The sequence below is a fragment of the Oryzias latipes genome, chromosome 9, assembly GCF_002234675.1.
Source record: "Oryzias latipes chromosome 9, ASM223467v1".
In the NCBI taxonomy this organism is placed as follows: domain Eukaryota; kingdom Metazoa; phylum Chordata; class Actinopteri; order Beloniformes; family Adrianichthyidae; genus Oryzias; species Oryzias latipes.
This window is the reverse complement of record NC_019867.2, coordinates 5941561-5955292: the sequence shown is the minus strand read 5'-3', so window position 1 is coordinate 5955292 and position 13732 is coordinate 5941561. Positions and strand designations below refer to the sequence as shown.

The 13732-nt window shown below is 36.7% G+C and overlaps 2 protein-coding genes across 6 annotated transcripts in view; both read left to right on the top strand.

Annotated features, from left to right (window-relative positions):
- Positions 1-891: 891 nt before the first annotated feature.
- Positions 892-8861, top strand: utp15 (UTP15, small subunit processome component). 2 transcript variants are annotated; one of them, XM_004072157.4, is made up of 12 exons: positions 892-1060; positions 1591-1694; positions 2619-2711; positions 4044-4228; positions 4745-4923; positions 5183-5308; positions 6808-6943; positions 7020-7104; positions 7475-7630; positions 7823-7924; positions 8062-8195; positions 8339-8861. In XM_004072157.4, the coding sequence occupies exons 2-12, from the start codon at positions 1605-1607 to the stop codon at positions 8637-8639; spliced, it is 1587 nt and encodes a 528-aa protein (XP_004072205.1). In that variant the 5' UTR covers positions 892-1060; positions 1591-1604; the 3' UTR covers positions 8640-8861. The 2 variants fall into 2 exon arrangements, with proteins under 2 accessions (XP_004072205.1, XP_020561402.1); XM_020705743.2 differs by having other exon boundaries at positions 892-1087.
- Positions 8862-9506: 645 nt separating this feature from the next.
- The window catches only part of LOC101175242 (rho guanine nucleotide exchange factor 28), a 49944-nt gene continuing 45718 nt past the window's right edge, over positions 9507-13732 (top strand). For all 4 annotated transcript variants that reach the window (XM_023958921.1, XM_023958919.1, XM_023958920.1 and 1 more), the window contains exons 1-2: positions 9507-9620; positions 10389-10429. In XM_023958921.1, coding sequence (XP_023814689.1) covers positions 10397-10429 — 33 coding nt within the window. In that variant the 5' untranslated portion in view covers positions 9507-9620; positions 10389-10396. The remainder of the gene's footprint in view (positions 9621-10388; positions 10430-13732) is intronic.

Sequence of the window (13732 nt, the reverse complement as noted above, 5' to 3'; positions counted from 1 at the left end):
TATTATCAGTATTACTTGGCAAGAACCAAGTGTTGTTTGTTTAATCCTCTAAATAAATAAATAAATAAATAAATAAATAAATACCAATGAGGAACCAGCTTCTTAATGCCACACTAAAACTTTAATTTAACATGCAGTTAAGAAAATGTTACTATTCTCCATACGGACCACAATATACTGCAAACAATCTTATTGGTTAAATTTTTTTTTTACCTTCCAAACACATTCATACCATGGCTAGTGTATTGTTTATTAAACTAAACTGCTCTTGTACACATTTTTATTACTAATCTAATTGTTTCTACAGTTGTTTTTACATTTACCTTGTTCCCATTATAATTATTTTAGTTGAAATTGTTGTATGGTACACGTTCAGTTGGTGGTCTTTTTCTTTACTCCGAGTGTGATGACAATAAAGCAATCTAGTCAACAGTAGCCTTTTAGAGAAAAATATCTCTGGTATGGCAATGTGTTTGCACAGCTTTTGTTTGAACAATTTATCTTCATAGTCTGTATATGTAATTGTATTTAGTATTTTAGACATTTTAAATTGTGTATGATAAATTCATAAATGTCCTATTCTTCTATTATATCTTGGAGGATAAAAATAAATCATTTGTATTATTTTTTTGGATTTGTTTATTTATTTTGTCTGATCCTTTCTTCTTATCTCTAATGAGGATTCAAGGATTCAACAGTAAATACTGTTCTGTTGTGGGATGAACAAATTATTTTCTATTCTATTCTATTCTATTCTATTCTATTCTATTCTATTCTATTCTATTCTATTCTATTCTATTCTATTCTATTCTATTCTATGTCCTGAAGATGCCACCTCCGACCTGAAGGGGGCAGTCAAGAAGTAACACTGTGACCGGAAGCTAACAGAAGAAGCAACATTTCTCTTTCTAGCTATGGCGTCCTCCTGAGAGCTGGCTGACAACGTGATTTAACGGCAAAATGAAAACTTTTTTATTTACCTGAACGAGACATCATATTTTTATATTCTTGTTGGTTTTCTACTTCATAAACACACATCCGTCCCTCTGTTTGTTCCAAGGTAGGAATAAATAGTAAACTACCAGCGGTAAGAAAAAGTGCTAAGTTAACTGCACCGCACCACCATGGTGGTCTGCTGCGCTTGGGTTCATACCAGCGGTTTTAAATTTAAATGGTTTAGTGTAAATAATAGGTAAATTAGAGCTTCATAACTAAAGTAGTTGGTCATATATTTATTTATTCATTTATTTATGTTGGTTTCTAAAAGTAATATTTTATTTCTTAAGTAGCTAGCTAATTCAGTTGATATTTTTATGCTAGTAAGTTTAGTTAACGATGCTGTTCTTTGAAATGTTTTGTATGATTGTTTGGTTGTAACATGTTTGTTTAGCTTCATCCATATATTTAGTATTTTTAAACTGTAATATAAAAATATATTATTTATCCTGTAAAAAATCCAACTTTGTTTTTGTGGTTTTAAAGTTTAATTTGTCAATGAAAATTATTTGATTTGAAGCATTCAACGAGCGCATTATTGTATATTATTTAGATGTCACCTTTTATTTGTATTTTTCCGGCTATATAAATTAGACCGATCTGCAGAGATGGCTTCATATAAACCAACAAACATTCCAGTTTATCCCAAACTCGGAGAGAAGATCACAGAAGAAACACTGTACTGGAAAAACTACAAGGTGGATACTTTTTTTCTATGAATATCCCTTTAATTGACTTGAATCATAATTTATCTTTATGACTAATTATTGTTGCTGCGTTCAGATCCTGTCGAATAATCTGAAAGCATGTAATACCGGTTGCATGGTTGGTGGTTTTAAAGTAAATCATCTGATGTATGCAGATGATTTCGTTGTTTTTAGCCCCAGCAGCTCCGGATTACAGCAACTTTTAATTGTTTGTTCCTAATTTGGTTTTAAAAATGATATTTTATACAATTTTAATAATAATTCGCTGTGTTTATTTGTCATACCAAGGAAGATGTTACATTGAATTTTCCTGCTTTTAAACGTTCTGTTTCTGAGCTTGATGTCTGTCACATGACTTACAGATGATGATTATTTCCACAGACAGGTGTACTTTATGTGCTCAGGCAAACACGCTTGCACGCAGGTTTTATTTGTGTTCTGACAATCTTACAATTATTCTATTCAAACTTACTGCACACCCTTATATATTTCCCACCTGTGGACCAACTACAGGGCATCCAGCATGGGGAAGCTGCAGGTAGCCTATAACGATGCCCTATAGTTTTTTTTAAACAGCCACAGTGGTGCAGTTTGTTGATGCAAGAATTAATACTATCCAAGCTTTGTTGAGATATTATCTATATCTATGGTAAAATACCTGTCCCCTATTTGGAGGATTTGGTATGGTCACTTTTTTAAACTTTTACATTTTTTAGTTTGCAATAGTTTGTCTTTTTTTTTAAAAGTTTATCACACTTGGTAATCTTATTTAATTGTTTTCATGCTTCTACTATCATGAATGCTTTTATTTTTATTCTTAAATCTTTTATTTGCTTTGTGCTTCTTGTGGCAAATGGACCTTGAGTTTTTAATAATAAACTTCAAACTTCATTAATGTTTTTTTTTCTATTCCAGACGCCAATCCAGATAAAAGAATTTGGAGCTGTGTCGAACATTCACTTTTCCCCTGTGACTCCCTATAATTTTGCTGTGACAGCTTTCACAAGAGTAAGTGTTTTCTTTTGAGTCAGGTTGTTTTTAATTTTTTTTATATTTAATTTATTTCAGTTGTCAAATTCTGGACGAGAATTTGAACACCTAATATTGATTTACAACATTACAGAAACACAGGTTACATGGTCAGGGAAACCTCTTACAAAAATGTGGTTAAAATGAACTTAAATTGGTTAAAAATCACTTAATTGTAAATGTAAACTATTAATTTTTCTAATTAACTATTAATCTCCTTATCATAAACCCACTTCAAGGGTCGTCACATATTTTACATTTAAGAAAGGTTTATACGAATTTGTGTTGCTCATTCAGAATATGTTGTTTTGAGAAACATAAGCAAATATAATAACTTTAATATAAAGCTGAGGAAATGACTTGTTAATAAACAGAGTCGACATTACTAAGGCTACGTTCACACTGCAGGGTGAAATGACCCAGTTCCGATTTTTTTTACCCCTATGCGACCTGTATTGGATCTTCTCATGACAGTCTGAACGACACAGATCTGATCTTTTCAAATGTGACTTGGGTATGTTGTCCTGAATCCAATACGTATCCGATCTTTTGAAATGCAACCGCCATCTGAATGGCCAGGCCACATGTATCTGACCTGTACATCATTGATACGCTACAAACGTCATAATTCTGCGTTGAAGTAGGCGGGAACGAAAGCATAAACAACAACCATGGTGGACGATGCTGCTGAGACCAGTCAGTGGAAGGGAAGTGAGGTCACCAATTGGATTAATATTTGGGGTAACAGCTCTATTCAGGCCAAACTCAAGGGCTCTTAACACAATCGGGCGCCTTTCCCGCGATGACTTTTTTTCTTTTCCGACCGTGGTCATCCTCCTTCGGGGTTCACTTCCCCGTTCGGACCCTCAGATTCTCCAGGGTGGGTTAATAAAGAGTCAAAAGCAGTTCTGCAGGGGGGAAGCCTTCTTTTATTACCGTTCTCCTTCCTCCGTGACACACGGCATGAATGCGCGCCCCCAACACACTTCCGCTGCGTACTCTTCTGCGCACGCGGGTCACTTCTGGGTCATTTCACGGTCACACAGGAGATCACAAAAGTTCGCAGTTAATTGGAAATGTGAACAACCTTGCAAAAAAATCTAATTTTTTCAAAAATTTTGAATTAAGCATTAAGTCCTACAGTGTGAACGTAGCCTAAAGATGCCGCATGCTTCTGTTTCTGTACTGATTTCTTCCCAGTGTTTTGCCTGTGTTTATGTATGTATTTTTGTCTAAACCTAAGTTGTTTGGCATTTCTTTGGTCTCATTTTATGATTTTTTTTTTTGTGAATTTTTTTTTTTTTTTTACAGATTCACCTTTATGGGCTGCTCTCCCAGGAGCCTGTCAAGACATTTACCCGTTTCAAGGACACTGCATACTGCGGCCGTTTCCGATCAGACGGTCAGCTGCTTGTGGCGGGATGTGAGGACTCCGTCGTGCGACTTTTTGATGTTAGCGGCAAAGTGGCACTGAGGATGTTCAAAGGTCACACAAAGTAAGGACTTGACAGTTATGCTGGTATAATTTCAACCTTTTTCCTTTGCTGAAAGTTTTTCCTCTTCATTATGAATATGTTTAATTTTAACTTTGTTCTATTTGGTGTGAGTATGGGATTTTGGTAAATCCCCAAAGGGCCCTTTTTGGTGACGCAGTGGGACTTTTAAATCCACAAATGAGTAAAACCAAAGATTCTTTCAAATCCAAAATATTTTCAAGGAAACAGAAGAATTGTTTAAGGGGAAAAAGCATTTTCATTTCCAACTGTTGTCTGAAAATGGCGTTATTCCTGTCATTTAGCCTTCCTCCATTATTTACAGATACAGTTTTAAAGATGCCCCTTTTTACTTTTCTTTTTTATGAGTTGTTTGTATGGCGAAAGTTGAATGATGATATCTTGAGTGATCCATCGACTGATGATAATGATGATCACAAGATTTCTGACAGCCTGCCAGCCGTCTCATTTTTCCTCAGAGATGATGTTAAGTATTTAATTGTCTTATTTTTCCTCAAGGGCCGTTCATGTCACAGACTTTACCACCGACCGTTACCAGATCCTGACGGGGTCGGACGACTACACCTGCTGCCTTTGGGACATTCCAAACTCGGCTCAGCTTAACACTTACCAGGAACACACAGATTACATCCGGTGTGGAGTGACGAGTCAACTCAACAGAGATCTCTTTGTTACAGGTGGGATGGAAGCTTTGTCTGTTACGACTGATTGACATGAACGTGATGATGAAAAAAACACATTACAACCGATTTTGATCAGTTTATATCTAATCAAAATTTATTTGTCATACAGTTTAATATGCAGTGAGATGTATTGCATGACTGCCCTACAGAGTACAGTAATGCAGTACTTTGTAAAAAAAACAACTGTCCAAATGTTTGGCTTTCTTTCTTTCCTTCTTTTAAATGTAGCTTGCACTTGGCATTTTCGTTCCAGGATCATACGACCACTCACTAAAAGTGTTTGATGCCAGAGTGGATAAAAGTGTGATGACCATCAACCATGGCCACCCAGTGGAGAGTCTGCTTCTGTATCCCTCTGAGGGGCTGCTTGTTTCTGCAGGTTTGCACCTTCACACCTTCAAGTGTCTCCTTTGGTCTGGTCTGACCAGGCATCAGATGACCTGGCATGAAAAAAAACAGCTGAACAGCAAATACAAGGGCTGGTTGATAAAATCAATTAATCGATCTAAATCGATCCAAGCTTAATATATCAACAGTCGATAAAAGTAGAGATTGATCTTTATGCTTTTTCTTTTCCGGTGACCTAACGCATTCCAGCAGCAAAAACCAAAATCTGCTAGCTTGATGCTAACGTATAATGGAATTTCCCATAGCATGGCTAATGCTAACCCTCGTCCAACCTAAACATGCAATGTTGACTATAAATGAACAGCTAAATATACTCCCAGTTTTCCAAACTCTTTTACGGAAACATTTTTAAAAGTAGTTATTTGAGGTCCAAAGCACATTTTTCAAATCATCTGGAATAAAGTGTAATGGTATAGCGCGAGCGCCACCTAGTGGCCAAACGGAAACGCCCTCCTGGAGAGGCAGAACATAATGATCTGCACATTTTTGCTGGAGTTTCTCCGTTTGAGAAACCATGTTACTCTGCATGGTGTTAACAATCTCATTAGTTTATTATTTAACTAATAGATTTTAAAGTACCGGTATGTGAATTGTATCATATTAATGTGACTATCTTCAAAACCTAAATACATTATTATTGTTTTTCTATACAAATGTGTCTAAATGTGTCAACTGTGTAAATTAAAAAAAGAATTTAATCAAGTGGATCGAAAGAATAGAAGAAATTGTGAAACGAGTTAATCCATGTTCTGGTGAATCAAATCGAAACGATTGTGGAAATTATTGGTGATGCCCAACCCTATTAATTACCTTTAATCATGGTTGGTGGGTCATGATTAGTCCAAATGTGGATTATGACAGAGAGGGATAAATGGACAGTATTCATGATAAATGCCAGTAGATAAGCTCTGTTTCAGCAGATGTTGAATGGACTTTCAATTGCTGTTTTTAAAAGCTTCTTTAGCACCATGAAACTAATCAAATCTGCTCCTATTTTAACTCTGGAGAGCCCATCGGGGTCAAATTTGGCAGCTTTTTCAAAAAATAAATGTTTTCCCCCCCAACATTTATTTTGATTGCTGCTACCTAAAATGAACATTTTTTTTTAAAGCCCATTTTAAAAGCCCAGAAGAAAATAGTTTTTCAATTTTCAATTCAGTTCAATTCATTTCAACCTTATTTGTATAGCGCTTTTCATGCTACAGAGCATCTCAAAGTGCTTCCCATGATAAAATAAGATATTAGTAAGATAAAGAAAAAGTAGTTAAAATAGTAAACATAGTAAAAATACTACTAATAAAAAATAAATAAATAAATAAAACATAAAAACCCAACACACTCACATCCCACCAGTGCAATCAAAATAAATCAAATTAATTCTTGAGTTCTCAAGGGTTAAAATAAGTGGAACGGCAAAACCTTTATTTCTGTGTGATTGACAGTTTTCTTCTTTTGGATGACTGTTTCTAGGCGGGCGCTACGTGAGAGTGTGGGATCTGCTAAAAGGCGGGCAGCCGCTGGTGTCTCTGAAGAACCATCACAAAACAGTCACCTGTTTGGCTCTCAGCAGCAACGGACAGAGGCTGCTGTCCGGCTCTCTGGACAGGTACAGCAGCATTATGGAATAATGTAATAAGACAGGAAAGACTAAATGATCTAAAGCTGAGCTGTTTGCTTTTCAGACATGTAAAGGTGTACAACACAACCAGCTACAAAGTGGTCCACAACTTCGACTACCCTGCTGCCATCCTCAGTCTGGCTCTGGCTGTAAGGAAATATTTATTTATGACATTTCTGTGGAGTCTTTCATAGATAGATAGATAGATATAAACTTTATTAATCTCCCAAAGGAGAAATTCAGGTGTCCGGTAGCAAAACACACAACCACACACAACAAACAACAATAAAAGGACAGTTCACAAAATAATATCAGTTCATATCAGGCAGGTTCATTAAACAGCCTGATTTATGTTTTCATGTGTTTGTTTTGAGTTGGTTAAACAGCATTAGATGTTGACTGATTTAATTCCATTTGGTTACATTTGTATGTGCTGCACAATGGGTTTTGATGCCTTTCATAGTTGACATCCATCTTATTTTTTTTTAACCATTTTACAATAATATGTCTGTCCCCTAGCCGGAGGATGAGTCCATTGTTGTGGGAATGACCAACAGTATTCTGAGCATCAAACACAGAAAACCCTCGGAGGAGGCAAAGGAAACAGCTGGCCACCAAAGGCGACGCCCATCGTATCGCGTTTACGCACACAGAAAAAGCTATGTTCCAAAACAGGTGATCATCTCGCTCTTTTACTGCAAATGTATAATAAGGGCTCATATGGTCACATCCAAAGAAAACAGAAGCTTCTTTGCTGTTTCTGCAGGTGATTCGGTTTCAATGGTTTAGATTAACTAAAGTTGAACTTTCAAAGTGTCCTGCTTTTCTTTGTCATCATGTCCTTCTTTTCTCTTCTTCTTGCTGCAGGACGATTATCTTGTCAGTAAGCCAGTGAGGCAGCATTTGGCCAAATATGACAAGCAGCTAAAGAAGTTTAATGTGTCCAAAGCTTTGGACACGGCCTTGGAGGTAAGGAAGAGGAATTTTAACTGTGGGCTTCACCTCAATGCATTCCATTGCGTTTCACAGACATACAGTTCAACATTGGTCTAATATTTCAAAGCACTAATGCAGTTTGCGTTTTCTGATATTATTTTTTTTAATAGACGTGGATTAGAGGGAGAAAGCCGGAGATAACTGTCGCTGTCATAAGGGAGCTGGATAGAAGAGGAACTTTGAAAAACGCTCTCGCAGGACGGGATGAGCAGGAGCTCTCGCGGTTACTCAGCTTTCTGATCGCGTAAGAAGCTAACAGGATTTTGTTTGTCACTTTACCTTTTTTTTTTAATTCAACACAGTAATAAGGATCATTGCAGAAAGGTACATGTGTTTTGGTTACTTGCATCTGTAAATATTAAGGAAACATCCACTTTTTCCCCCCAGAAATCTGGTTGATGCCAGGTTTGCTCCCGTCCTCATAACAGCAGCTGAGATGATCCTGGACATCTATCAGTCCATCGTTGGTCAGTCCCCAGTTGTGGACAAACAGCTGCTGCATCTGCAGTCCTTGCTGGAAAGAGAACTGGACTATCAAAAGGACCTTCTGGAAGTTCTTGGCATGTTAGACACAATGTTTGCCTCCTCTCTGCCTAAAGTTGAGTTGCCGTGCTCTGGCATCAGCACATCTAACGGCCTGCCGCAGGGAGAATCGACTGCATCAAGACCACAGGTTCAGGTCAACTGAGTCTTCAGGAGGACTGACTAAGCCAATTTTAGAGAGCTTTTATAATTCTATAAATTTATTCCCTGAAATGTTTCCTGCTGTGTATCAAAGACTACAGTAAAGAAAACATTTTGGACCCAGATCTGCTTCCAGTTTTCTGACAGACAAAAGACCGATGAAGCTGTGGCATTTGGAAATCTTAAGGATGTAATATGTACTTACAATAAAATGCAATCTAAAGGATTTGAATGAATGAATGAATAGAACTTCAATTGCTTCCATGAAAGGGAAATTGATTTACCATAGCTAAAAAAAATACTAAAAGAACTCAAAATAAATAGCACTAAAATACAATAGATTACATTAATATAAAGGATCTTTACTTGCTGTGAAGTTAGCAGGGCTCTTCTGAAGTTTTCTTGTGTCTCGAAAATGTGATCGGCGTGGATACACGGTTGAAATCCCTGCATCTTGGCGTGGACCAATCACAACGCAGATTCTCGCAGCTTGACGACGTCTCAGCCAATCACGACAGAGTGGGCAGGTTCATATTTGGTCAGATCCACTTTAGGCCGATCTCATTCAAATAGAGGGTGGCGGTAGCATTAAAAGTAACAATAAACTCATTTAACATTTAAATTCACGAACTGAGAAAAAATTGTGCTTGTAGGGTTCCATTTTTTATATTAATTTCCACATTTATTCGTATCAACGTAGTGAATTTGACATTTCATCGCCGTGCACTGGGGGGCGCTCCCCCCACCGGAGAACAGGGCAACTTTCTGCTGTTGGGAGGAATTTGGAGACGGAAGACGAGCAGCATCAAAACTGAAGGATGCGGAACTCAGACCGCAAACAGCGGCGGTACCTATCGGGAGCCGGAGGAGAACAGCTCCGATTATCGCAGCCTTTCAGCGCCAAAAGATTATGAATCCGAGTTTTAGGGCTTTCATATTTAAACATATTTACATTAAGTGTTTGGGAGGTTTAGCTTTTGAAAAGGTAAGTAAAAATTGATAAAAGAAATAATAATCAGCTTGTCACTTTAACAGGTTCATGTCAGGTAATGCTACAATGTGCAACTGTCACTGTATTTTTATTTTATTTTATTATGAGAGTTTTTCATTAATTCATACTTTTGCTGTGTCATAGCTCACCTGTATAAGTTATACACATTTTTGCAGTTGGTGTCAGGTTTTACTGTTTTTTTTTTTAAATCCTCTTTTCCACATTTCTTCTGTATTTTTTTTGGATGTTTGGCTCTAACAGTAGAAGAGCGTGACTCCTCAAGAAGCTGTCATTGCTGTTTAATGTTCAGACCAGCTGTTATGTCCAGTTTAGGAAGTGAACACTGACGAAGAACAGATCTGAACCCTGCAGTTTGAAATCCAATCGATATCCATCTATTACACACACACACACACACACGCACACACACACACACACACACACACACACACACACACACACACACACACACACACACACACACACACACACACACGCATTATTGTTCCTTCTTCATATCCGATTTGGGAACATTGGCTCTGCTGATGTCTCTAGGAAGCTGAGAGCATTGAAGTCACTGTTCACATTCTTGTGATCAAAAGATTATCCCATCTCATCAGATGACCTCTGGCTGCTCGGCACCAGGAAGGCTTAATAATCTCCTTTGGATCCAATAAGAAAGCAAAACGACTAAAAAGATAATGAGGACTCGGTGTGTGTTCACCCTTTTTCATTCTTTTTTCACTTGTTCTTTTCTTGTAGCTGTAAAAATGAAGCTAAGCAGGAGAAAAGTGCCTCTATATGTAAGTATACCCAAAGACTGATGTTCTAGACATGTTTTATTTTCTAAATTCAGTAAATCTGGAGCTGATGCTCCTGCAGAGGTGTTTGTTGAGTATCTTTGTTTTCAAATGTGGGTCTTTAATTGTTTTGCTGCTTTCAACAGGGAGCAGAAATTAAGGGAAAAGTAAAAAATCTGCATTGACAAATCCTATATTTGTTAATTTTACCAGCAAATGAGTAACCAGTGCTTCAATCTGCTGTTTAAGTGTGCATACATTAGTAAAGGAGGAAAAAGCGTGTTTACTAGACATTTCACTCTGGATGTAAAGAGAGAGCGGCTGTGTGACAAACTGAACCTGATCATAGTATTTCATTGGTTTCTGCTTTTGTAAAGTAAAGCAAACAAAACTTGTTTTTTTTCCTGAAAATCAAAGGGAAAGGCACATTCTTCACACTGTTTGCAGTTCAAACCAATTTTTCACTTTTGACATGTTTTTAAAGGTGTTTGTCCTTTCAAACCTAACTGCAGATAAACTATTTTGTTTGATAAGCTTTGTGCCAATAAAATCAGAGTAAAGATGGAAAAAACGTTTCTAACGAATAGCGATTCGATTCATCTCATAATCAGTGATCGCTGATCCGAACAATTTGATTTACTGACCTAAAATGGATTTAGAACATCTTTAGCTAAAACTTTAACCAGTGGGACTCAGAGAGAAATACCTACTGAACAGAGCAGATGACGTTTTCCAGATTTGTTGCATTTCTTGCAAGATAATCCAGTGTAAATTACATATGTGTACAAACAAACAAGTAAACAAGAACTAATGTCAAATCCATTCACATTGCAGTTTCCTAAAGTTCAGCCCACTATTGTTTCTCCACATCAAAATAACCCAAAAGGGAACATTATTTGAACTTTCCAGCTGTCTTTGCTAAATTCAAAGTGTTTCCACACATTGGACTGGAATGATGGCTTAATCCGTTTTTGCTGCCAAAAGTAAAATACCTCCTCAATCCAAATGGTATTTCCTAATATCGATATAATCGATTTTGTAATTATATAGATCTATTTGACTTCCCCAAGACAGATCGATCTGCTTGGATCATAGGAATATAAACGATTAAGTTGCTCAATCGTTACACCCCTAATACATATAGAGAGTATGGTTTTTTTCACGGAGGACAATCTACTTTTTTCTAGAGGATACATTTTTTTAGTTGATCTTTTTAATCTTATTTTTAAAACTTATTCTATGGAATTATTATATTTATTTAATCCTGTAACATAAATCCTGTGAACTGTCAGGCATTATTTCAACCTGTATTTATTTAGTTCGATTAGAAACCTTTTGACCTGTTTTCTCTTTAGTCACTTAAAGCTTGGCAAAAGGTTTTGATGTTATTAAAAAAAAAGATTAGGAAATGTTTCTTTTGATTTTTGATTTACTAAAAACAAGCCAGGACACCTTTATGCTGTAGTTATAACTAACATTAGAGTTAATAACAGAAATGGCTCCAAGCACAAAGGCCCCTACAGGAGGACCCGAAATAAAATCACATGAAATTAGCTGAGACATCAGATACAGTCTTCACAACTTAGATTTTAGTCCATTTTCCAGATAAAAGCTCCACAGCCATCTGTTTTCAAACTGTAATAAGCAAGTTTAAACACTGCTGGAGCCCACAGCCGTCATTCCTCTGCGGAAGCAGAAGGCCTCTGTGTTCCAGATCTGAATATGCTTTATTGTGAAGTGTGCAAATGAACCCAAGAGCAACAATGAAAAAGCTTGTAAAAAAGAATGGGGGCAGAAATCAGAGAGAAAGCATCATTATCCAGGGTAAAACAAGTTCTGCGTTGACATGAGCTGAAAGGCCACACAGTGAGGAGAAAAGCTCTGCTTCCAAACCAGATTACAGTTTGTAGATGCACGTGGGAACAATGCTCTTATCCTGTGGCCCAGTGGATGAAAAACAGTTTGAAGCAAAGAGAACTTAATCATATCATGTTGGTGGTAGCATCATGTTATGGTTAAAGAGCTACTGTGGTCTGTCAGAGCAAGAGCAGAGAGAAAGATCTACTTACCAAAAAGTATCACTCAGTCACAGATTCCTAAAAAGACGAGAGATGCTCGTCACTGTAGGAGTCTTTGAATTTTTTGGTCATTTACTTTGATTTTTGAATATTTCACCTTTTTCGTTTAATTATTGACAGCGGGATGAAAGGTTTGATGAGCACTCGATCACCTTAACCACCTTGGATTGAGGAGGAGAGATGACCACAGCTGTTTATTTTTGCTACTTTCACGTCACTTTTGCGGCAATCGTTTTCTTTGCAGTCACCTCCTTCAACTCAACAAAGTAAACTTATTATTTTCTTCCTTTTTTTTTTGCAAAAATAAATAAATGAGCAAAACTTCAAAATGGACTGCAGTGTATTTATAAGACAGAAGTGAGGCATAAACAAACTGAACCCATTGTTAGGCTTTAATAGGAGAGTCGCCTAGCTACAGACACACTTCAACTATGAGCGACAGGATGGATCCACGAAATCACATTACAGAGGAAACGGACCAAAGTTCCCATCATATCTCAAAAAGAAAACAATCATTTGTTGTTTTTAGCCTTCAGATTTTTCCCACAAAATGTTAAGACTAGTTTTCTCTCTAACATGGAACAAATACACAGAAATGAAAAAGTGGGTTCAAGGTTAGATTGGGTGATGCAGAAATAGATTAACTAAAGCTTTAATGGGCATAAAATTAGGCCAGCACTTGAGACGTTTCAAATCTATTAAACAGAATCTCACGGGAATTTTTTATTTTAAATTCAACAATCCAACACAAATATGTTTTGACTTCAATTCACATTCCTGTGTGTAATTTTTGTCTTTCTAGAACCCCTTTTTATGCCTGTTTCTAAAAAAAAACTTCAATTTGTATCCTGTGGCCTCAATACAGTCATCTATTGAGGTCAATTCAGGTGGAGGGATTTCAATCTTCATTAGTGGCTTTCATGTTAAAGAGCCAGTTAGATCCTAAATGTTTGACCATAAAAACAAGTTTTCAAATAAAAATGCTCATATAAATTAGTTCCTCACTAAAGACAAGAATGGGTTAAGAGATAAAGTGGAAAAAGCATTTTTTTTTGTTAAGGAACTAAAGTTGCACTCTGATCATCTTTTGATGTATTATAAAACTGTTTCCTGTGGTCTTTTAAATAATGATTAAGCCGTTTTTAGCCAGAATAAAAAACTTGGGTTGTTTTCTAGGACATAGTTTCTGCAGAGCGGCAGGAGTTAGTTAGAAATTAACCTCTGAGTT

Excerpts from the sequence above, each read along its gene's own strand:
- utp15 (XM_004072157.4), top strand. The coding sequence starts at position 1,605 with ATGGCTTCATATAAACCAACAAACATTCCAGTTTATCCCAAACTCGGA. Across the intron at positions 1,695-2,618 it reads TGTACTGGAAAAACTACAAG|ACGCCAATCCAGATAAAAGA; the intron begins GTGGATACTTTT and ends TTTCTATTCCAG. Across the intron at positions 7,105-7,474 it reads TCCTCAGTCTGGCTCTGGCT|CCGGAGGATGAGTCCATTGT; the intron begins GTAAGGAAATAT and ends TCTGTCCCCTAG.